This window comes from Thunnus thynnus, chromosome 21 (assembly GCF_963924715.1).
Source record: "Thunnus thynnus chromosome 21, fThuThy2.1, whole genome shotgun sequence".
In the NCBI taxonomy this organism is placed as follows: Eukaryota; Metazoa; Chordata; class Actinopteri; order Scombriformes; family Scombridae; genus Thunnus; species Thunnus thynnus.
The window spans coordinates 24835905-24859617 of record NC_089537.1 but is presented as its reverse complement, the minus strand read 5'-3'; the positions used below and the strand labels follow the sequence as shown (position 1 = coordinate 24859617).

The following is a 23713-nucleotide window of genomic DNA, read 5'->3' as shown; positions in this document are numbered from 1 at the left end:
CCTTTTACAAATCATGATGTGTTTAATGCACTTTGTTTTATTAATCCAAAAAAGTCCACTGGGGCTGATCAGTTGGAGCCAAGGCTTTTATTATTAGCAGCACCATTGCTAGTAATGCTAGACTGCGGTAACAGAAAGCATCCTTGACCTTTGGAAGACAGCCTACGTCCTAGTACCTAGTAAAGGGGGTTAGTCCAATCAGCTAAATAATTATCAACCAATCTCTAAACTATCATGTCAAGCTAAAGTGTAACAGGAACTGGTATACAATCAGGAGAACATTTTTATCTCAACACTCCATTTTAAAAACGTATCAATGAGGATTTAGACCTGGGCATAGTACAGTGATGGCAGCATCAGAAGTCTTGAATGATGTTACTAGTGCATTAGATAACAAGCAGGATTGTGTTGCCATTTTTATTGATTTATCTAAGGCTTTCAATACTGTTGATAATCAAGTTCTTTTGAAATGCCTGGAATCTATTGGATTTGATGAAAAATCGTGTAACTGGTTTGCAAATTATCTCAGTGGTAGAACACAAGCTGTTGTGGCTGATGGCTATCAGTCCAGCTTCATGTACGTTAACAAAGGTGTACCACAGGGTTCTATTCTAGGACCACTTTTATTAACAATGTTTATAAATGACTTAAGAGAAAAAGTAAGAGACAGTACAATTCATCTGTATGCTGACAACACTGTTCTCTATACAGCAGTGCTCTCTGTTGCCCGGGCAGTTCAAAAGTTGTATTTTAATTTCTGTACTATACAGCAAACTTTAATTAATCATAAATTACTTTTAAACTCGAAATGCATGCGGTATTTACTGTATAATCAAGTTAGATTATAGATGAGAATTAACAATATTATTAGTTAGTATCATGTTAGCCAGGATTATGTTGTGCAGAGTGGACCGAAACGCAGGAGACTGCAGGCAACAGGAACTTGAAGAATAAATCTTTATTCGAGACTCAGGAAAGGGGATACAGAAGTGTATACAGGCAAAACTAAACAGAACAAAGGATCCAACAAGGACCGAACTGAAAATCAAGACTTAAATACTAACTGATCTAATGAGAAGATGAGGTTCAGGTAGGGAGATGGACAGAGAAGCTCAGGTGAGTGGAGTGAGGTGATGGAACAGGAGAACAGACAGGGCAAGGCTGACAAGACTGATGCAGGGCAGGTGTGTAGAAGGGCCAAGGGAAAAGCAGGCTGGGAGGAGCACAGGAACACAGGAAGAAAAACACAGAACAACAGAAAACCAAAAACCCAGAAACACAATCCTCCTCATTATAAACTGACATACATAAAACCACCACCGAATACACATGAATATATGAAAAAGCTCTGTGAACCCAGACTTTGACAGATTAGTCCAAGTCAGTAAACAACATGGTGGGTGTTTTGTTTACTTTATAAGCAGTGGGGTATAATTGCTAAAAAAAACACTGCTGAGTGTGTGTCCATGCATGCATCCTTGGGTTTACTACAGAGAAAGCCCTGCTGTGCCTCTGTGGACAGTAGACCCCCACTCTGTCTCACATCAGAAGGAAGGAAACTGTGTGGATAACACATTCTATTGCTGAAGATGGAGGCTTCCCCTCTCTCAGCATGGTTCATTGTTTTCTATTATAATCACTGTCTGTCATTCTAAAAGCCTTTTAATGTAGTGTGTGTTTAGAATGTTTGGTTGAGAGGGTAAAGACAGCCTGTATGTAGCCTGAGAGGTGAAACTTAAGGCAAAAAAGGTCCACTAAATGCTCATTGTAACAACTGATGTTGATGTAGATGAGTGGAGATGCATTTCAACAACATAGAGCTTCTCTCTTCTGGACTGATGCAGCTACACAGTCAGAGGACACTATTTATAGAGATTTTAGTGAGTAAATCAAACTGGAACTGTTAAACAGGGAAAAAGTGACTGTAACAATAATATTATGTCCAAATGGGGCTTTGCTTGCCTAACGTTAGTTAGCATGACAAAATCTCCTTAATGTGCAGCAGCAACTGCTCTGGCAAGACTGAATCATAACACACAATCTCATTTATTTTAACTGTTGACTTTAGTGTTGACTATGCAAGAGTAGAGACAGAGCCCCGATTTACATTCCATTAGCCTAATGCATTTATTTGCTTTCCTCTTAATCACTTATTGTCTTGTTTCAATTATTTCAACCAAACCCAAACTCTATGAAGCCATCTAAACAAGAAATAGGAGTTTTTTTAAAAGTTAACTTTCTCTGGTGGAGCTATGACTTGGATGGGAAATGGCAGAAATGTTGGCTTTCTCTGGGTGCATATATTCCCAAGGCTTATAGAGAATTTTAAATGGGTGAATTTTTAATGTAATAGAGAAGAAGTACAGCCAGCGGTGCTGTAATGGCAGTAATACATCACTGCTGTCATGTAGGAACAAGTACATTAATAATCATTCCTGACACAAATAAGAAATAAGTCACATACTAGTAGTACGAAATATATATCATACTGATACTAATATCCAGCTCCATGGCTCAGGATTAGATGGCTCACTCCTCTCTGCCTTAACACTCCATCAGTCCTCTACAGCTGCACACCGTCAAACAAACACTGGTCCCACATTAACGATGATGGTCAGCTCATCACTAATAAGCAGTGTAGTTGAAAATGACAAACGGGTAGTTATGCTTCATGTTTCTGAGCAACTGGACAAAAATACCATAGACTCTTCAAAGCTTTAGAATTTTTCATTAGAATCTAGAAATTGATCACCATAGAATGAATGATTCACATCCTGAGGAAAATCATGATTGCAATGAGTATCGTGATTTCCTACTTTGCTTGAATTACAAATGAATTTCTTCAAGCTAGAATTTGAAACAGAAAGATCTGAAAAAGCCTTCAACATCAAAATGAATGTGGAACCACACCTATTAAACTATATTACCCTCTATACCTTCAGACTACTTCATCAGTCATTTTCAATCACTTAGCTCTGTTTTATTGACCTTACAGCTCTGGTAATAGATTCTGTCCAGTTGTGGAGGATTGACTAAGATCCTTTACTTAAATCTGCATTCATGAGGTTTTTTGACACTTTTAGCATTCAGTTATCTATTTACATATCCAGCAACATTAGCATTCATTTGGAGTCTTGTTTGTGTCTGATTAATTTAAATCCAGTATTATACACTAGCTGCTAAATGCTCTGCTGTGTTCATCAGCTAGTCTCTAACTTTGTCTATATACTACTTCAACAACTGCCTGCTGCTGGAGACGAGGTTGATTACATTTGCGGGCTCTAAAACCTAAACAGTGAGCTGAAAGACCCTAAAAAGCTCTGTAGAGCTGAGGGTGTTGGTGATAATTATCTGTGGGTTTGTCATTCATTTGACCCATTACTAATATGATGTAGAGAGGTCAAAACTCCAGCAACATTTGTAGCATATAGAACAAGTTAGACCAACGCATTTCGACTTGTGGCCTTCATCAGGGTCATCTCATTAATAATATAAAAATATTGATTAGTGCAGCTAATGGAGAATAACTAGAAGTAAAAATACCACAATGTAAACATACTTCTGCATTGTAAATTGTGAAAGTATATAAGTATTATCAGTAAAATGTTCTGAAAGTATCAAAAAAAAGTGTTGATTGTGCAAAAACTAATGGGTAGTTTAGTCTTTTAACTATAGCTGTCTAATAAATGTAGTGAAAATGTTAATAGTGAAGTAAAGTGGAAGAATTGTACTGAGGTATAGTACTTGAGTAAATGTACTTAGTTACATTCCACAACTACCTCCGTTGTTGCTCAGCAAACAGTGAAACCCCTCTAAATCACTCTAAATCACTAAAAGTCACTAAATTACTAGAAGATTCAAATGGCATTTTGTGATGTAAACTATGACATCGTAAACATACAATAGCATGTTGATGTGTTCTTCAATTGTCCTGCTGTGTGTCTTGTTATGTGTTACCACCAGGCCACGGGACGTTTTTCAGGATCGACTGCCACATCTGTTCCTGCTTTGCTGGTGACACCATCTGCTCCACCAGAGAATGTCTCAGCTTCGACAGCTCCGATGAGGACCGCCGACACTTTACTGGTGTGTCTGTTTATCACATGAGATGTGTTCACCTCTGTCAACCATGTAATGTTTCCCTGTCTTTTTTCACACATAGTGCTCTACATTATGTGCGAACCGCCATGTTCATTTTTAAACCTCATTCACTTTAACCTGTTTTTTTTTGCTGTGTTGTGGCATTTTGGGACATACAAGAGGTCAGCAACAAGAAAAGAAAAAACAGTTAGCTAGTTATGTTTCAGAGCCATCTGACGACAACAAGCCAGGGAGTGACACAGAGCTAACTCATTTGCTAAATTTACTTACATAGGTTAAAATTCCACAAACACCATACGAATAACACTGCAAAGTAATGTGCAATAACAGCATTATTTTTATATAATTATTTCTACAAGACGTCTGAACAATATTCACACTGTTAAATATACAGTGTATATTATGATACTATGAAAAACAGAAACAGACCGCCAACCAGTGCTTTGCGTGTACCCAGTCACCCTGTCCACTGTATCCATTCCATCACAGCGATGCTGTACTCACTCCCCACCCTCATCCTAACTGTCCTTTCCCTCCCTGTCTCCCCCTGCCCTCCCCCAGGTCTTCCATGTAAATGTCCGGACCGCTTCGTCCCAGTGTGTGCCTCAAACGGGCGGACCTACCCCAGTGCCTGTGTGGCTCGCTGTATGGGATTCAAGGACCATCAGTTTGTCTTCGGCCAGTGCCGCCTCAGTAACCCCTGTGCAAACAAACCCTGCCAGAGGAACCAGAGGTGGGTTCAGCTACACAGTTGGTGTAGCTGCTGCTTACTCTGATCACCAACTCATGAAGAACAAACTGAAGGAAGCATAGACCATTTCAATATATTTTCAGCTCTGAACTAAACATATTGATAGAGATATTCAAACACCAGTGGCAATTACTTCAACTGTAGAAAGAGTCAGACTTTTATTTGAAAAAGGCTTATATGTGACACAGACTTTTATTTCTAATTTTCCCTGATAATTACTGTACATGTATCTCAGTATATTTTAACTTGCAAAGCATCTTGTTTGCTGTTAATGCAAGCTCAACTCTTCCTCCATGTTTACCTTTTTACACAAATGCTGTTCTCATTCACTAATCTCACTCAATTCTACTTTGCTGTTTTTTTTCCATGCAGAAATATCTGCACTTCCTGTACAGATATTTCACGTTAAAAGCATCCCAACAGCTCAAAGGGCATCATCCCTCACACTCCTGGTTGTCTATTAAAATATCCTGTAAACAAAGATATGTTTACATGAAGTGTACTTCACCAGAATGCAATGAGTGTGTCCTCGGGGCTGGACAAAGCTGTTGAATGCATTATTGTCTTTGGACATTCAAACAAAACCTGTGTGTGAAGCATGTACAGGAAGTGATGAGTTTCATTGACAGCGGCTTAACACTGATCAGCAGAACGGCAAAGTAGGTGCAATTACAATTAATCACAGATTGAAAACAATATTTCTGTTCAAAAGGGAAACTAAGCGAAGCAGAGTGGTGAGTATGACATGACTGTTGTAGGACAGCAGAAATGGTGTAAGCGATTGCACCCACTCTTTTTTCGTCCAGCATTTATCAGTGACCTATCTTTATGTGTTCATGTCGGTCTCTCTCTATTCTGCTTTTCCACTAAGTTGCTCAAGATACAAGTGTCAGCTAAATGTTTAAACTGCAATGTCCCTACAGTGTTGAATGTAAAACTAAAAAATGGCATGTTAGCATTCTTGTCCTCAATTTCTACACATTTCTGCAAGACTTTTTTTTTTCCCACTGTGTGATGTGGTCTGGAAGACATTTATCACGCACACACACACACTAAGGCAGATTTACCGCCTTCACTCACACCCCATGATGACGTCTGTTATCCTACAACATAAACTTTCATAAACTCTTTTTCCTGGCACTGTGATCAAAGACTGAACACACAGTAACGAGTGGAGGTATGTGCACACACATGCGTATGCTGCTCTGAACCATTTTTCCTTTGTTCTGAGGGTAAACAATGCAGTAAAAGTGAGCAAGCCAACTCATATTTGCTGAACACCTGGGTGGTATTCCAGAAAGCAGATTTAACAAACTCTGAGTCTGACCCTGAACTCTGGGTTGATTAACCCTAAGATGGGAAACTTGTGAGTTTTTGGTCCCAGTACAGCTTATCAGAGTCAGTTCCATAAACTCTGAGTATGTTCACTCTGAGGTAAGGTTGTGCATGGTGAATGAAAAAGCCATCATCAGTGGAGCTCCAATACTACAATTCACCATGGCAACAGGTATATAAAAGGCAGAGCCTCTATTTTAATCCAGTGGACATAGAGATATTAATGCATGTGTATGCGGACAGTGCACATTTATCTTTAAAAACAGTGTCTGAGTCAGAGTGGGGAAAGTGTCAATAAGTTAACACAATAAAGTTTTATTCAGTGATGTCCATTTATTCATCACTTACCAGACTTACATTTCCGCAATGATGATAAAGTGGAATCTGACTGTATCAGGCTGCAGCTACATTACATTTTAAATATATTTGTTCTGCTTTAATATGACAGGGACAAAACACAGGAAGCAACAACTGAAGATGAAAAATATAGTCAAAGATTTAAAACATACATAGATCAAAGTCATAGAGACATGACTGTAAGCTCACAGTCTGATCCAGTAATAATGTGTTTGGTGATGTGCACTTGAAAAGGCATCAAGGTTAAAATACAGTACATTTTAAAATTTTAGACATCTATTTGGATCTTGGCTCAACAAAAACTCAGTGACTTTATTGCAGCTACTTCAACAAATGTAGTAAATTTAAACATGTCACTGAAATGCTGCTGACTCAGAAATATTAACATATAATCTCCAATATTATAGGAATAATGTTCCATCAGTGCGACCAATCACATCATGAGTGATAGAGATAATTATTAATTGATCCTATGTGTCAAAGCTTCATACAGATTTTTATTATTTAAACTGAGATTACACATTATGTGCAATAAACATTTCAGTGCAGGAGCTGCTGTAACAAACTGACAGAGTTGCAGTGTTATAACAGAAGGACATGCAGAGGTTTTATTCTGAGCTGAGGCTGAATTCACGCTGCGTAATATTTGAATGTGAAGGCAAAAAACACTGTTCAAAGAAATGACTTTTGCGTATAAAAGCAGTAACTTTAGATAGTCCTTGAGTAACAAAGTAATATCCAATCAGGATTTAGATTCTGACAGACAGTCAACATGCGCTAATGAATGTGCTTGGATACTTGCTTTGATACGGGCTGAATGAATGAAGAGATGAAACAGTGTGTCTAGCTCTGTAAGATGAGAGAGAAGATAGAGAGAAACTCAGGGTTTGTTGAAAAAAAACCTGTCAGTGAACAGGTTAGATTCACAGAGTCAGTTACCATGGTAACTGACCCAGAGTTTAAGTTACTTCTCTTCCTGGAACTGAAAACTCAGAGTTACCCTCATCTCAGGGTTAACAAACTCAAGAGTCTTCACTTAACCTGCTTTCTTGAATACCAACCAGATTGGTGGCCAGCCTACTTGGTGGTTGCTATGGTGATATAGCAGAGTTTCTTTGTATGTTTGGAGGGAAGAAGTTTGCTCTTTTATTGCAGCTTTGCAATAATGTATTCCTACAGTGAGGAAGTGTGTTTTCTCACTGTGTGTATGTGCACTTATTTAGAGCACTATATATACACATACTGTATGTAGTCTGAAGCTTCTCTCTCTTCACTGGTCTCCTCCCTCATGGAAAAAGCAACACAGATGAATGACTTTAAGGCATTTTTATGTGTTTGTTTCTAGGTGCATCCCAAAGTATCGTGTGTGTCTGAGTGACTCATCAGACTGTCTGCAGTACGAGTGTGTTGGCCGACAGTTATCCTGCGATAAGAACAGCGTGGAGCCGGCCTGTGATACTGATGGCAAGGTCCATACCAGTCTGTGCCAGTTGCAGCAGAATGGGAAAACCCTGGCCTACATGGGCCACTGCCAGGTAGGTTACAGGCAGCAGCAGAGCTAACAAACTGCTCTCTTCATTCTGAGAAACACAAATCGTTGTGCAAAGCCCTGACAGCTATAAACTTGAACACTAAAGGCAGAGCCCGATATGGGTGCATGTAAAAAGTACACATATTGTGTTTCCAGGTGTCAGAGAGTACTACTGCATGTGTGAAAAAGTAGTATACTTTTGTGTCTCCAGAGGGAGCTGTGTGAAATCTGAAAAATTGCCTCATGTGATGTCACTTGAGTCAGCGTCCGTCAGAGCTGAAAACTACAAGTTTGAAAATGAGAGAAATCTGCTTGTGTGGAGTTACAAAGAAGTGAGTTTAGCAGACCTCTGTAGCTCCTCATCTCTGGAGACTAGCAGCTCCAGGATATATTAGCCACTACTAGTATAACACACCTGAATCTCCTACCAAACTGTTAGCAGAGTTGGAAGGGCAGGACAGGAAAAGAAAGGAAAGGAAAGGAAAGTGGAAAAGGGAAAAAGAATGAACGGAATAAAAAAAGACAATATCTCTAATTCTGCTGCATCAGTTTTGTTACTTTTTTGTTAAACTGCCCAGTGTAAGTCTGACAGTGATATAGAAGTGTAATGCTAAATCAATGGAGTACTAACTAATAGTCTTTTTAATTAGTTGTTGTTTTCAGAGTCAACATAGTATGAGGACAGAGCAATCATCGCAGGGCAGCAAAAGATGGCAGTAAAGGGGAAAGTTCTAAATCACATCAACAACTTTATTCCTTTTTTGGTCTATCTGGTTCAAAGCAACATAACTTAATAACCATAATATTAAGAGTACTCCAGCGATCTTAATATTGGACTTCCATAAAGTTGGTGGACTTGCAATAGGCAGATTATAGAAAGAATGGTCAAAATTGAAGCACCAGAGGCGGAGATATCCTGACTTTTAGTTCTTTAGTAGATCAAACTTCATAGACACTAGATCCTACTTTTCCCATAATGCAAATTGATAGTGCCTTTAATTAAACACTCCCTGCTTGGCAAATGTCTGCACTCCCAGTTTGTAATACAGGCTTCCTGCAATGCCCAAGATAACCCTGATGATGTCATAGTGATGTAAATGTAAACTTACATGAATACATGAATGTAAATTTACAGCTCAGTGTATGAACTAAATCATGGTTATGTTTATGTGTATGTGTTCTGTCCTCAGGATGCCTGTGGGAAGCCACAGCAGGTTTGCGGCCACAATGGTGAGACCTACAACACAGTGTGCGACGCCTTCTCTGACCGCGTGGCTGTGGACTACGAGGGCCCCTGTCAGGCTGTCGGGGCCGTGTCTGACGTGGCCCCCGACTCTGCGTGCAGTCTGATTCCCTGTCCACGTCTGTCCACTCCGGGCTGCCAGCCTGTCACCCCACCTGGTGAGTCAACCCACACCTTAGATAGAGATGGTACAGGTACACTCGTTGAGCTGTGGTCAACAGACAGGGTAATGACATGCACACAGCATTGTATTGTGATGACCCCTGACCTCTGACCTGTTTCAGGAGCCTGCTGTCCAATATGTGCCAGTATGCTGCAGATCCTGTGGAACAAAGAGCAGATGAACACTTTCTCGAAGGTATGGATACATCACAGTTCCTCTTTGTCATTTCTATGACTGTCTTGTAGCCACTTACTCACTGTTAAAGTTCATAAATCATTCATGATTGTGGTGTTAGAGGATATCTAAAGTACTGTAGTCTTTCCTCAATGTTGTAAGATTATATGGAAGCTAAATAATAATTATGTGAAACACTATTTCAGCTCAATAGTGCTCAACAGTCAAAGTACTAACTGTAAGCAGCGTTTTCTATAAAAGTAGGTTTTGATTAAGTAGAGTTTAACAGTGCTTTGTATGAGGATGCAGCTGGTAGTATTGGATGTAATTACAGGTGTTGGCCACTTGGGGGAGATATACATCCAAAGAGTCCCCAACTGCAGCCACTAACAGACTGCACAAACAATGTGTTTACATGCACTTAAATTACAAGGTTGTTCAGAGAAAGCAGGGTGCATGGGTAATCAGAAAACACATCTACCTGCACTGTAGTAACCGGACGACTGTAAATCTATGTATACGTGCAGCAGATCAGCAACCTGATTTCTCCCCAACTATACACCTGACCTTATTTTGAAAGCACGGGTTACTGATTTGAACTGTATAAGGGATAGAAGATGTGCTCTGACTTTTTTCTTTTTTTTTTTTAACAGTACAGAGGAGGAGAGGAGGACAGGCAGGCAAACACACAGAGCAAAGCTTCCTCACAGCACAAATAGTCAAATGTTCAGTGGTGAAAACCAATTTATTTAGACTTTTACTTTTAGACTGCATTGTTTAAGTTTTAGTTTTAGTCATACTTTGGATGGATTTATTTTAAATAAGCTGTGCTCTGTGTAATGATCTCTCCTTTCATCCCATGGTTATGCTGTGTTTTCCCTGTTAACAGTATTTTGTCATACACATGCATACTTTAAAAAGCTGATTATGAACCCAGGTACACATATACATAGCAGACAAATCAGCATTCTCCAGGACAAATCTTCTGGAAATCAAGTTTCTCTGATCTCCTACCCTGATTACAGTAACTAGTTTCTCATTCCCGTACATGACAGTTAAAAAACCAGCTTACTGGAAAAAGCCTGATTGCTTAGGTGCATGTTAACACATCTATGTTCTCTGATCTACCTGCAATCAGGTTTTTTTAATCCTCTACCCTGATTACAGCAACCAGCAGTGCATTTACATGCACTTAAATAACAAGGTTACAGTCAGCTATCTCCAGAAAGCTGATTTCTTAACTGTCATGTAAACGAGAAACCTTTCCATAATCAGGGTAGAGAATTAGAGAAACCAGGTTTCCCCAGATAGATTTCTCTGGATAATGCTGTTTTTTCTGCCATGTATATGCAGAACCAGGTTTTTAATCAGCTTTTTAAAAATACACATGTGCAAAACAATAGACTGCAGATTGGGAAAGCAGAGCGGCTGGATGATATGAGAGGTCATTACACGGAGCGCTGTGTCCTTGTATTTAAAATAATTGCATCCAAAGTTTGATTTAACTGAAACTAAAACAAAGTAGCCTGTAGAAGTCTAAATAAGTCCATTTCCACCCACCACTGAACATTTGATTATCTGGTAAATTCAGACACTTCCTGTGAGGACGTGGTCTGTCTCTGCGCTGTCCGGCTGCTCCGGCACAAACACACACTCCAAAAAAGAAAAATAAGTCAGGAAGCGGACATCTTCTATCACTAATAGTTAAAGTTAGTAAGCCATGCTTCCAAAACCTGGTTTCTCTGACCAACCTGGTTACTGAGGTGCATGTAAACGTTCTCGACTTTTCTGGTTTTCAGGTTTACAGGACATTTGGGAAATCAGCTTATTAGAGAAAGTTGACTGTAAACCAGTAACTGAAACACGCTGATTTATCTTACTCAAAAGATATCAGTGCAGTTACCTTGCATTATAGTAACAGTATAGTTACATTAAAAAAACATCTTACTAAAGTATAAACTCTGTTAAATTACTACTACGAGTTTTGGCTCATTTACTCACTGAAATACAAAAACTGTACTTCAAACCCTGGGAAGAGTGACTGTTGACCCTTCCCCACGATCATCTTACATTTTTTTTTTCTATCTTTCCTAATATATACATTGATAAACAACATCTAAAGCGAGTCTAGTGTAGTGCAGCCACTTCCAAACTGGTGCAGTCCTGCGCTTGCCGTGACCTCTGGACAGTGTGTGTCCTGATCAAGTTGGGCAGTATTCCACACACTGTGTTGAAGGAGAGAGAAAAACAGGAAAGTAAACAGTGGTGAGCTGCAGGCAACTGTATACTCTATTTGAAAAGATATATGTAATGCAGGTGGTAATCAGTGCAAATGTAAGCTGTTCAGTGATACACAGAGTTGCCAGAATACTAAGATGATAACACACTTCAAATTAAGGCTTTCTCCCATTTTTATTTCATCACTAGCTGGCAGTTTAGCCATGGCACTAAAATACATCACTTTAAAGTGTCTGTAAGTTAAGATTGTCTTGAGGTTACAGACAGTGTTTCCGTGTTGAGCTACGGTGGAAGTATAGTAACACAAAGAGGGACTTTGGCACTAAAAAGACTGTAATGTTGAAAGATATCTACTTGATTTGACTCATTTGGACGACTGAAGCTTCATATTAGCTTCAGATTAACTTTTAAATACATTTTTGCACAGAAGGAGGATTTTGTCCCTGATCACTTACATTGTAAGTACATTATAAAGGGATCTTCTAATGGTCAGTATGATTATGGCAAGAAAAACCTCTTCATTTGGGCACCTGACAATTGTTTTAAGACAGACTTGGAAAATTGTGAACCTGTCCTTGAAGCAGTTCAATGTGAAAGGTTAGCTCTAGCCAATAGCACCCTACCTCTTCCTTCTGACCACCCTACATCGGTAGGTCACTCTACGTTGTTTAACTCCTGAGATGAAAGGTAGTCTCAATCTGCATCTGCATGAACAGAATTACTGTGACATTATTGTTTTACTCCAAACTGAGTGCTGCTCAATTGATACTCATTTGATAAAACAAGTAGTAATACTTAAGATTTACTGGTACTTTCCTGAAATACAAAAAAAATGAAAATAAAACAGACATAAAATTCCATGTTAAGGAATACTGTAGGAGTGGTGATATAAGTGAAATGTTGCACAGTAAAATTCAAATCGCCTTAATCTACAAAACACGTGACTCCACAAACATACTGTTTGCTACAAGTCAGTTCAGTTTAGTTAGCTCAGTTATCCCAAACGAGAAATGAGTGACTCACATTCATACTACACAAATCAGAAGTAGTTAATTCCACCTTTGGCTACAGCTCTCCTCTCACATGCCTCCACTGAGCTTTCCTGGATATGTGCCCAGCCTGTTGAACAGCAGTGAAGCCTGAAGCCTGGTGATGCCTAAACGCTGACATGTTAGCAGCTAATAAGTCCCATCGGCATCTCGTTCTGATCAGCTTAATTATACAACAAAACCCCTTTGGCTGTTAGTCAACTTGGCTGTAATCCCTAGTACAAACACGTCATAGTAAGACTCAGCAGCATTAAGCCTGCTAATACCAAACACAAGCAGAGCTGATTTGACCTAAAGCTGCTACATGAGAATATGAGTTTAAGTGTGTTAGCCTGCTAAGGCTACGGCTTAGCCACAGTTTGTTTATTTTATTCATTAACAATATAAATCTGTTGAGATGGAGGATTGTGTTGAAGTTATTGTTATTGTTGTCAGTTGCATCATATTGTGAGTCTCACATTCAGATAATATTCTGACATTGAAGAATAACTGCTAACTTATCAGTTCTGGAAATTTCTTATTTTCTTATTTATTCTGAAGCTCCATTCTATATTCAGAAAGCAATTTATTTTTCGGTTTCATCCCTGATTGAAATGCACCAAACACACAGTGTTTCTTCACTGGCATTTTAAAACGTCCCACAGGTTTTGTTTCAGAATTGGACACAAATATTCATTTAACGTTGTCTGATCTCCTGTTCATGTGTCCAGCTGAATAAGAACCAGCCGGTGACGGTCCACAACGTCCTGCAGATCCTGCGGCTTCACGTCTCGGTACCACAGTGTGACGTCTTTGGCTACCTGAGCATCGACCATGAGCTGGTGGTCCTCATCACCCCAGTGGACCAGCAGCCAACACCACTGCAGGTAACACACACACACACAGTTGGTCCAGTCATTTAGTCACTTTGGAAATATTCATGTCTGTGTTTTGTTGCTGTTCACTGCAGTGTGTTAAACATCACTCTTTATCAACTTGAGTGTGTGTGAACATAATTTGGGTACATGGTCATATACTATATATAGTGAAAAGAAATTATGAAGGCCAAAACTGATAAGATAGGCAAGATATTTGTTACAAATAGGCAATATCCTGCCTCTATTTGACTTTGTCTTTGACAAAAATAACTAATTTTAAGTTTAAGTGCATAATGACACTCAAAAGGCTCCACTGAATGCATTAATAGAGAGATTTATTTTGGTGGGAATTTCTCATTAAGAAAAACGAAGAAGAAACTTGACCACACTGGCTAATTCTTTAACAAAAAGTTCAGACATTATCTGTTTATATTTGTATAAAGAGATGTAAGTTTAAGTCCACCTGCAAAACATCTGATGAACATTAAAGAGTAAGGCTGTCAATATTCTATATTTTTCTTATTGTCAACAAATATCATGTTCAGACTCAAACCAACAGTGAATTTATCATAAGTACTGTGTGTGTATCCAAAGCCTGATATATCTTATTCCTCTGTGCCGTAGACCTCCGTTATTGTCCAGTAACTATCAAAAACACGTCAGTGAGCCACACTGTTGCACTAGGTGACATGTTCCTTTGTTAAGATGAGCACACACACTGTAGTTTATTTTGACTCAATCAAAAAGAAATACTCACTAGAGCAAATGTAGATTCATCTGCTGCTGAAAATAGTCCCCAAAATATGCACTATTCCCTCCTGCTTGAGTAACGTTTGATAAAAACTACAGTGACCAGCTGTTTAAGAAATTACTGAGCCTTTCAAAACAAAACTGTATATTGCATTTTTAAAGATGTATAATTAAAAAATATTATGTATGATTGGAACCAATGTGCTTAATTTGACATGACCAACAAAGAGAAAACTTGCTACCTCAAGATCTATTACATTCTATTCTATCCTATTACATTCGTCCTCACGGGTCAGCTTCAACTCTGCCTGTGTCCAAGGTTTCATTTCAGCTTTTCGCTTGCACCATCTCACCAGCGCAGGAGAGCAAGACTGATAACACATTCAGCTACTGCAGAGGTGGTGTTCAGTGACAAGCAGGGCAAGTGGCTTGTAAGAGCCCAATGTAACTGATATCAATGTCATGGTGAAATTTAACATGGAGGAGTGGTGGTCCAGTCAGGTACCAGGGGATTTTGTTTTCCTCCCAAGCTGGTGTACATTTGGTTTACATTTTTATTATAGTATTACAACTCATGAAAACTAAACAGCTTCAGTAACAGTTTTAGACTAATATCAGGAAGATTTCATAAAAAAAATACTGTTCACAGCTATGACTGACCACAATTGTCTCCCTCATCAATGCAACATTAAAATGTTTGCTGCTGTGCACAGTGAGTACCAAGACCGTCGGCCACTTGGAAGCTCTGCAAATTCCACTGTGTTATCTGAAAAATATTCATGAATTAAAGTTGTTTTCTATTGTCACGCATTAAGTTAATTTTCCAGGTTGTGTGGTTTTGTATTTTTTGTCTTATAACAGGAGCTCTTTCAGTCCTCCAGTCTTATACACACAAACATTGTAAACACACAAGCAGAAACAACACCCAAACCCAGCCATGTTTAGCTCTGCTAATTACCCACCTCAGTCCTTCTGGACATAAATATTCATGCTTGCTGTGATTACAGTGGTAAAGAGAGGGGGCGCATGCATCTGTCTCTTTCAGTGTTTCACTTCACCTTTGTCCACTTAATTTCCATTATTTTATTGTCATGGATGTTGATTATAAACAATACTGACAATTAATAGGACAGATTACATATTCAAACCCTAACTAAAGATAACTTATCACTAATATTTTTATCAGCTAATATCATGTAACAGGATTTATGATATAACACACTTTTTGCTTTTGATAATACATACAGTGCCAGTCAAAAGTTTGGACACACCTTCCCATACACTTGAATGAGAAAGTGTGTCCAAATTTTTGACTAATCATAATAATAATAATAATACATTTTATTTATAGAGCTCTTTCAGGGTACTCAAAGAGGCTTTACATAAGTTAAAAAGAAAATATAAAAACAACACACGAAACGCATATATCATAGACTAAAAATTAAAATACATATACCATAGAAAATAATAATAAAATAATACTAATACTAAAAAACTTATGAAACATATGATTAATCACACATTAAAGCAGTTCTGAAAAGGTGAGTTTTGATTAGTGATTTGAACATGGACAGATCGGTGCAGTTTTGGATGTGTTTGACGAGAGAGTTCCAGAGGGAGGGGGCAGCTATGGAGAAGGCTCTGTCACCCCAGGTCTGGTGCTTGGTCCTGAGTGGTGAAGACAGGAGGCTGGCATCAGAGGAGTGAAGGCTGAGTGTGGTGGTGGAGCAGGTCGATAAGATAGGAGGGGACCTGGTTGTGGAGGGCTTTGTGAGTGAGGAGAAGGACTTTGAATTGGATCCGTTGTGGGACAGGGAGCGAGTGGAGGTTCTGGAGGACAGGGGTGCGTGATGTGGTCATGGGAGTGGGAGTGACTGAGCAGGTGAGCAGCAGAGTTCTGGATGTACTGGAGTTTATTTAGGACTTTGGGTGATGTGCCTTAAAGAATGCTGTTGCAGCAGTCAATTCTGGATGGAAAACATGGATCAGAGTTTCAGCAGCAGAGAAGGAGAGTGATGGGTTGAGACAAGCTATGTTTTTAGGTGGAAAAAGGCAGTTCTAGTGATTTGTTTGACGAGGCGTTTAACGTAGAGGTTGCTGTCGAAAATTACTGAGGTTGCAAATGTTTAGGGAGGGAGACACAGTGGAGCTATCGATGGTGGGGAAGAAGTTGTGAATGGTTTTGGTGAGGGATTTGGGACAGATGATGATGATCATATCTGATTTATCACATTTTTGTTTGACGAAGTTGACTTGCTTCTATGATTTAATTTCATTGAGGCAGTTAGTCAGGGTGGAGTGATGGATTTAGCAGCAGTAGCAGTGGAAGTGGAGACCACGACGACGTATGATGTTACCAAGTGGGAACATGTAGAAGATGAACAGGAGAGGGCCAAGCACCGAGCCCTGAGGAACACCTTGGGACATAAGAACGGTGGAGGAGGTGCAGTTGTTGGTGTTGATGAACTGTTGTCTGTTTGTGAGATATGACTTTAGCCAGGAGAGGGCAGTACCGGTGATGTTAAGGGAGGATTCAAGACAGGAGAGAAGAATGGTGTGGCTGATGGTGTCGAAAGCTGCAGTGAGGTCGAGTAGGATGAGAATGCTGAGATTACCAGAGTCTGAGGAGAGGAGGAGGTCATTGGTGACTTTGAGGAGGACTGTTTGAGTGCTGAGCGGAAACCGGATTGAAATGGTTCAAACAGATTGTTGGAGATGAGGTGGGCTTTGAGTTGGGAGATTGGAGATGGGTCATAAATTGCTCAGGATATCAGGGTTGAGTCCACGTTCTTTAAGGATGGGAGTGACAGCAGCCAGTTTGAGTGTTAAGGGAAGTGAAACAGAGCTGAAGGAGGAGTTAATGATTTCTATGATGAGTGAGGAGATAGCTGGGAGGCAGTCCTTGGCAAGATTGGATGGGATGGGATCCAGAACACAACTTCTCATTCCTTCCATAAAGTTGGACAGCTCCATTTGAGACACAGGGGAGAACTGAGAGAGACAGGGGCTGAGTGGTATAGGGAGGGGAAGCGGGTCGGGAGGAGGAGAGTTGCACTTTTGAACTGTGAATGATTTGGAGGTGTTGTCACTGGGTTTTAGAAGTTGTTTATTGTGGAAAAGAGAGCCTTGGGGTTAATGGAGCCAGAGTGTATGAGGTGTGAGTAGTAGGTGGACTGGACTGTATTGGGAGCATCTTTGTATTGTTGAAGGTAGTCCATGGAGGCTTGGAGATGCACTGTTAAACAAGTTTTTTTTGTAGAGTCTTTCAAGCTGGCAATAATGGGATTTCTTTTGGTGGAGTTCAGGAGTATACCAGGGAGCTGAGTGTGTGAATGAGACTGTTTTTGTTTTAATGGGAGCCAGCTGATCAAGACAGGAGGAGAGTGTGACATTATAATAGTTGACAAGATTGATAGGATTATCAGACAGTGGTGGAGGGGAGGCAGACATTTTACTGCAAGAGAGGCCGAGAGAGCTGCAGGGGAGATAGATTTAAGATTTCTGAAGGATATTTTGCATTTGTCTTTTTGGATGGGGATAGGGATGTCAATGTCCATAGTGACTGTCAGATGGTTAGAGATATGGAGGTTAAGGCTGAAGAATTGATTGTAAGACCAGTGGAGCAGACCAAATCCAAGATGTGGGGAAGTTGATATGTTGTGTAAAGTTGAAGCATTGTAGCAGTTCCAGGAATTCTATGGCGGATTTACAGCCAGTATCATCAATGTGGATATTAAAAACTCAGGAGGAGAACAGAAGGTGAAATGGCACATAGCTGGGTCAGTAAATCAGAGGTTAGATAGGTAGAGTTTGAAGGCAAGGTGTTCGAAAGACTGAGTGGCAGGAATAGAAATGAAGGTTGTTTTAATGTCCTTCCTGTAAACAGCAGCAACACCACCTCCCCACCCCTAAAGACAAGGTTTATCAATGTATGTGAATCCTGTGCATGTGGTCTGGTTTAGTGAGAAATAGTCCTGGGATTTATGCCAGGTTTCAGTGAGGCAGAGGAAATCTAGGTTACTGTCAGTTATAAATTCATTCAGAATGAGGCTTTTATTGTTGAGTGAACAAGTGTTGAGCAAAGTCAGTTTCAGGTGATGTTGCTTTTGTTTGTTGTGGTGATGTAATGAGGAAGTTGGGATGTGACAGGACCACAGGGATGAGATGGAGTTTGGGGACCTGAATTTGTAGCAGCTGCAAAGTATTCCAGCCTCTTTGAGAATGTCCGTACAGTTTGGACACAGAATATATCGAGATTGTGAAGATGTGTGGTGGAGTATGCATGGCATGGTCCGGTTGGGGAGCGTTAGCATAAAGCTAGTGTTAGCTTGTGACCAAGAGCCATGTAACCGGGGAAGGAGAGGCAATGTGCACCCCAGAAGAATCCACAGGATAAACCACAGCATATAGCAGCAGGACATCAGCAGTCCTGTGAGGAAGAGAGGTAGCCTGGAGAGACTACCAGCCTGACTGGCCTCATGATCCTGCTTGGAGAGTGGAGGTCAACCAGGTGCAGTAGTGGCAAGTGGACAGTAGCAATCTGAACCTGGCAAGGCTGACCACACCAGGACAGAAAGATCCCAGCAGGATAAGCCGGTGGGCTTGTGCTAGCTAGCAATGTGGCAGGCAGAGCCAGAAAGGTTGTAATGCTGTAAATCAGTCCCAGGAGTCCTAGAGCTAGCAGAAGAGGGAACTTCTTGGCAGGTGAGACAGTGAGCAGATCTGAAGACACTTATCCAGTGAAAGTGTTTGTCTGGTTTGGGGGATAATTGGTAACATGTAGCCACAAGCTTGCAGGACAAACTTTACCAGCCAAGTTATAGCGTCAAAGGTGTTGATTAATCGGCAGAACTTAGGTTCAGAAGTGGATCGGCAGCCAAACTGCGCCAGTGTCCGCCATCTTGGAAGTCTTTGGCATACATGTTTGACTGGTACTGTATGTCATCCAAACTTTACCAAACTTGGTACATACGGCATACAGCAAATCAATGTAATCAATCTATGAACCAAATGTGGGTGACTTGCACCTATGAAGTTCTAGCAATTCTGTAAAATGTGATGGCATTTCACCTATAGATGGCACTACAGTAAAAATAGTATTGTAAATAAAACTAAATTTTTAGTTTTGTCTGCCATTAGCCTACCAGCTTTCAGCTTCAGTTAGACAAGGATGGCATTGTTCTATCTGTGCAGAATTTTATGGGTGTGTGCAACTATGTATAAATATTGTGTAAAGTTAGTGAGCAACCGACCACCAGGTTCCACTTCGAATGGAAATAGGAAGGAAATGTCTGGAATTTACTGTAGTTGCACAAGGTGGCGTTCTTTTACCTCTTTTGCTCCACACTGCGAGGGAAACTGCCAACAGCCATGCTAACAGCACTGTAAGGTGGTACTTAGGCACCATGAGCTAAATGCTAATGCTAGCATGCTAACATGCTCACAATGATAATGTTAACATGATGGCATTTAGCAAGTATACTGTATACTGTATACACCATCTTTGTTCAACATGTTATCATGCCTACATTTGCCATTCAGCACAAAAACACAGTAAGTCACTTTTGCAGGTATTTAGAAACCAAAATATTGGGGGAAAAAAAAATTGACCTGATGATAGCACTAGATGAAAAGTTAAGAGATCACAAAGTTATGGCTTCATTTTTTTAAGGCTTCATATGTAATACAGTGTGAAAGCTTTGTATTTGTGCTGCATTCAGTTGTATTGTGGAAATGGGTACACAAGGTACAAAAGGTATTTCTTGTCTGCTATATCTGTGGCCTTAGAGAAGTGATTGTAATTGTAAGCCATCCTTCACCTGAAAATGTACCTTCAAGTCAGGAAAAGCAGCCATGTTAGGTTATTCTGATAGGAAGCAGTTTATGTGTGTCAGCGTGTTAAGTGGGTTAAAAACACTACAGCTTCACTCTATATGGAGCTGAGATGTCTTCAGGCTGGTGTTTAACTGCTGCTGCTGGCAGCAATCTAATCTAATCTTAGACCAGAATCAGTTCATGGCCAGAAGCAATGAACATGCTTCATACAAATGTTACTGATGAACTGATACTGTGTAATGGAAGACTTAGAGGGGGGGAAGGAGAGTAACAAAGAAATGAAGACATTAAGAGAAGAGATGTGAATTTGATCAGAGATATTCACTCTGAGCAGGGGAAAACATCTCAGGAAAAAAATAAATAAATTCAAAGACACTGAGTGTGTTTTACTTTAAACACACCTACCCATTCACTTGAATGAGAAAGTGTGTCCAAACTTTTGACTATACTGACGGTATTGTACATCTCTTTGAGCAGAAGAGAATAGTTCAAGTCGTGTTTCTGCAACATTTGTAACAAAGTAAATACCAACTGCGTCAGAGGTGAGCCTGACTTGATATATTAGATATCATTTATGATCTGGTCTATATTTTCTTTACCATTTGATTTGTGGTATTTTTCAATAATATACAATATAACACCCCCTCTAAAAACATAATTTACAGCAGCAAATCCCCTCACGTTCTTGCAGAGGGAATGTATCACCATGAAAAGTTGTAATAGTCAGAGGAAACTGTAAAATCAGTTCTGTATTGCAGTTGAATCCTTACAGTAAAAAACATGGCTTGTGGGAGGAATATACTGTTATGACGACGGCACAGATTTATCCATTTTTGTTAGTGTTCTTGTCTTTTTTGAGCTCAAGGTCTTTCTGCCCCCTTGAGCAAACAGTGACCTCATTGCAACAAATATTCTCAAAGAAGAAAAGTTATATTGAAAAGAGGCATAGAGCATTTGAAATGGCTCGCCTCAGCGATTAAGAACTGAATGGCTGTATTGTTCTCTTTCTAGTGTCTTTCCTGTCTTTATCTCTCAATTTAGATCCAGAATGTCTTGTTGAAATACAATTTCTTCCTGTAAAAGCATCAGGAGCAAATATAACCATATTTGTTTAGCATCTATGTTAATATGACCATATAACAAATAAGCTCATCTTGTCCATGATTTCATTTGTGTCTAACCCTGTACAGATACTATCATTTTTAAAGTATTTCTGGAGGCATTTTATGCCTTTTATTAGATAGAGAACAGGAAATGAAGAGAGACAAAGACGGGGAATGGCATGCAACAAATGTCCTCGGTTGGACTCAAACTGGGGGCACCAAAATTACAAAGTCAGTGTCTAAAACCCCTAGCACCCCTACCACTAGGATGTCTCAGATAAACTCACTGGCCACTTTATTAGGTACACCTGTGCAATCGAATGCAATCCAATACAACAGCTCTGCCATAATTCTACATTTAAACATTTTCAGTTTCTTTATCACTAGCGCGGTGCCCATTCAATATGTGCCTGTTCTCTGTTAATGTTCCTCATACAGACTTTTGGTAGACGCTACAATTTATCGATGTTCCCTAAATGCCTCACATGCAGGCTATCCGTAGACGCTATAATTTACCCATGTTCCCTAAACGCCTCCCTGAAGACTACTATTTGAGTGGAGCTGAAGTTAATCGAATGAACTGCCCATTCAAAACATGCCTGAGACATCCTGCACTAAGTCTTGAATGTACATGCCAAGTTTCATTCACAGTAACATTGCACAGTTCAATAGTAGAGTTTAAGTCTCTTAAACGTTTTCAAGTCATTAACACTATGGATGTAATCCCACCTCCGACCACAGTGTGGGTTGCAATGGCAGAGTGACGCTGTCTGTATTTCCACTGGTTGACTCCACAGGCAGAAGAAGCAAATCAACGTTATTTATGAGGTACTTTTATATATTTCTCGAGAACCAGCTTCACACAGCTTCACACATCGACATTGCACTTCCTCGTTTCTCCAGCAATCCACCTGCCTACTTTATATACTTTATATAGAGAGATTGTCAGAAAGGTGATAATTCTACTCTATGTTTATTATTGAGGTCATAGTGGGTGGTGGTGGTGTACTGGGGTGCATTATATTGAAAAGTGAATATTTTTCCCTCTAGGAACACTATGCAATATAATATAATACAACCTCAATAATAAACATAAAGTAGAATTATTTCTTTTCTGACAATGTCAACAAAAACTGAAAATGTATAAGCTTCGTAAATGTAGAATTTATGGCAGAGTTGTTGTATTGGAGTGCATTAGATTGCACAGGTGTACCTAATGAAGTGGCTGGTGAGTGTATACTGTAATGTGTTAAACCAGGTCCCTGAGGATGCACGCCTGCTGTTCTTCTTGTGCAAAAAATGCATTATCAACCATGACTGGTGCTATTGAACCACGACTGCAACATACCCAACATGCAATACTACTGTATACACTCATCACTTTTACTTTTATACATAAATCCTCATTTACATATATGTATATAGTGTTATGTGTTATTTATATCTCATTCCATCTTTTTATTTTTTATCTTATATTCTATATTTTATGACTAGTACTCTTATACCTGAGCTGACCTGTTTTCTCATCCAACATATTTCATTGTACCGTTGACCCTGTGTTAATCAACTTGTGTCAACTCTTCAGAAAAGCATTTCATGATATCCATTCTCTAGATTAGATCTTGGCTACCATACCTGAACATTGACCAGACCTTGACTGGATGATGCATTAGATGTGCATTACATCAGTTGATGCACATCCAATAACATTAAAATGCTTCATAGCCAATGGGCTTGATGCAAGCACATTTTCATATTTTTATCCTTACTTACTCTCTATGAGGTCCGCTTATACAAGTGTTCCAAATTGGGTTCAACAAACTCTCTTACCTGCTTGAAGTTGTCATGTTTTAGCCTGATGAATGTCACCAGTTCATGAGAAGGTGCACGTTGGTGAGACGTGATCATTAGCATAATCCACGCTCCTAAAACTGCCATATAAGGCTCCATGTTCCGCTCTGTTTGTGGGCAAGTTTCATTCACAAAGTTACCAGAGTAAAAACACTTTGCAGCTTCAAGTCCTGCTTTCAGAAATCAGCAGAAAAAAACACATCAAATTTAAGAATGTCACAACAACTACAAAATATGAATCCAGCTGCCAATGATGTGTCATCAGAGCAGCTCTGCACTGTGACAGAAATAAAGAGAGAATACTTTGACATGAAGTTAGATGCTAAAAAAACATTTTTCTAAAGCAAAGCACTCCGTGATGGGAGACGATCATGT

General features: G+C 39.6%; 1 protein-coding gene across 1 annotated transcript in view; it reads left to right on the top strand.

Annotated features, from left to right (window-relative positions):
- reck (reversion-inducing-cysteine-rich protein with kazal motifs) overlaps window positions 1-23713 on the top strand; it is a 98486-nt gene that overhangs the window by 61605 nt on the left and 13168 nt on the right. Inside the window, exons 15-20 of the mRNA XM_067577551.1 lie at window positions 3964-4086; window positions 4663-4834; window positions 7890-8079; window positions 9266-9476; window positions 9603-9676; window positions 13653-13808. Coding sequence (XP_067433652.1) covers window positions 3964-4086; window positions 4663-4834; window positions 7890-8079; window positions 9266-9476; window positions 9603-9676; window positions 13653-13808 — 926 coding nt within the window. The remainder of the gene's footprint in view (window positions 1-3963; window positions 4087-4662; window positions 4835-7889; window positions 8080-9265; window positions 9477-9602; window positions 9677-13652; window positions 13809-23713) is intronic.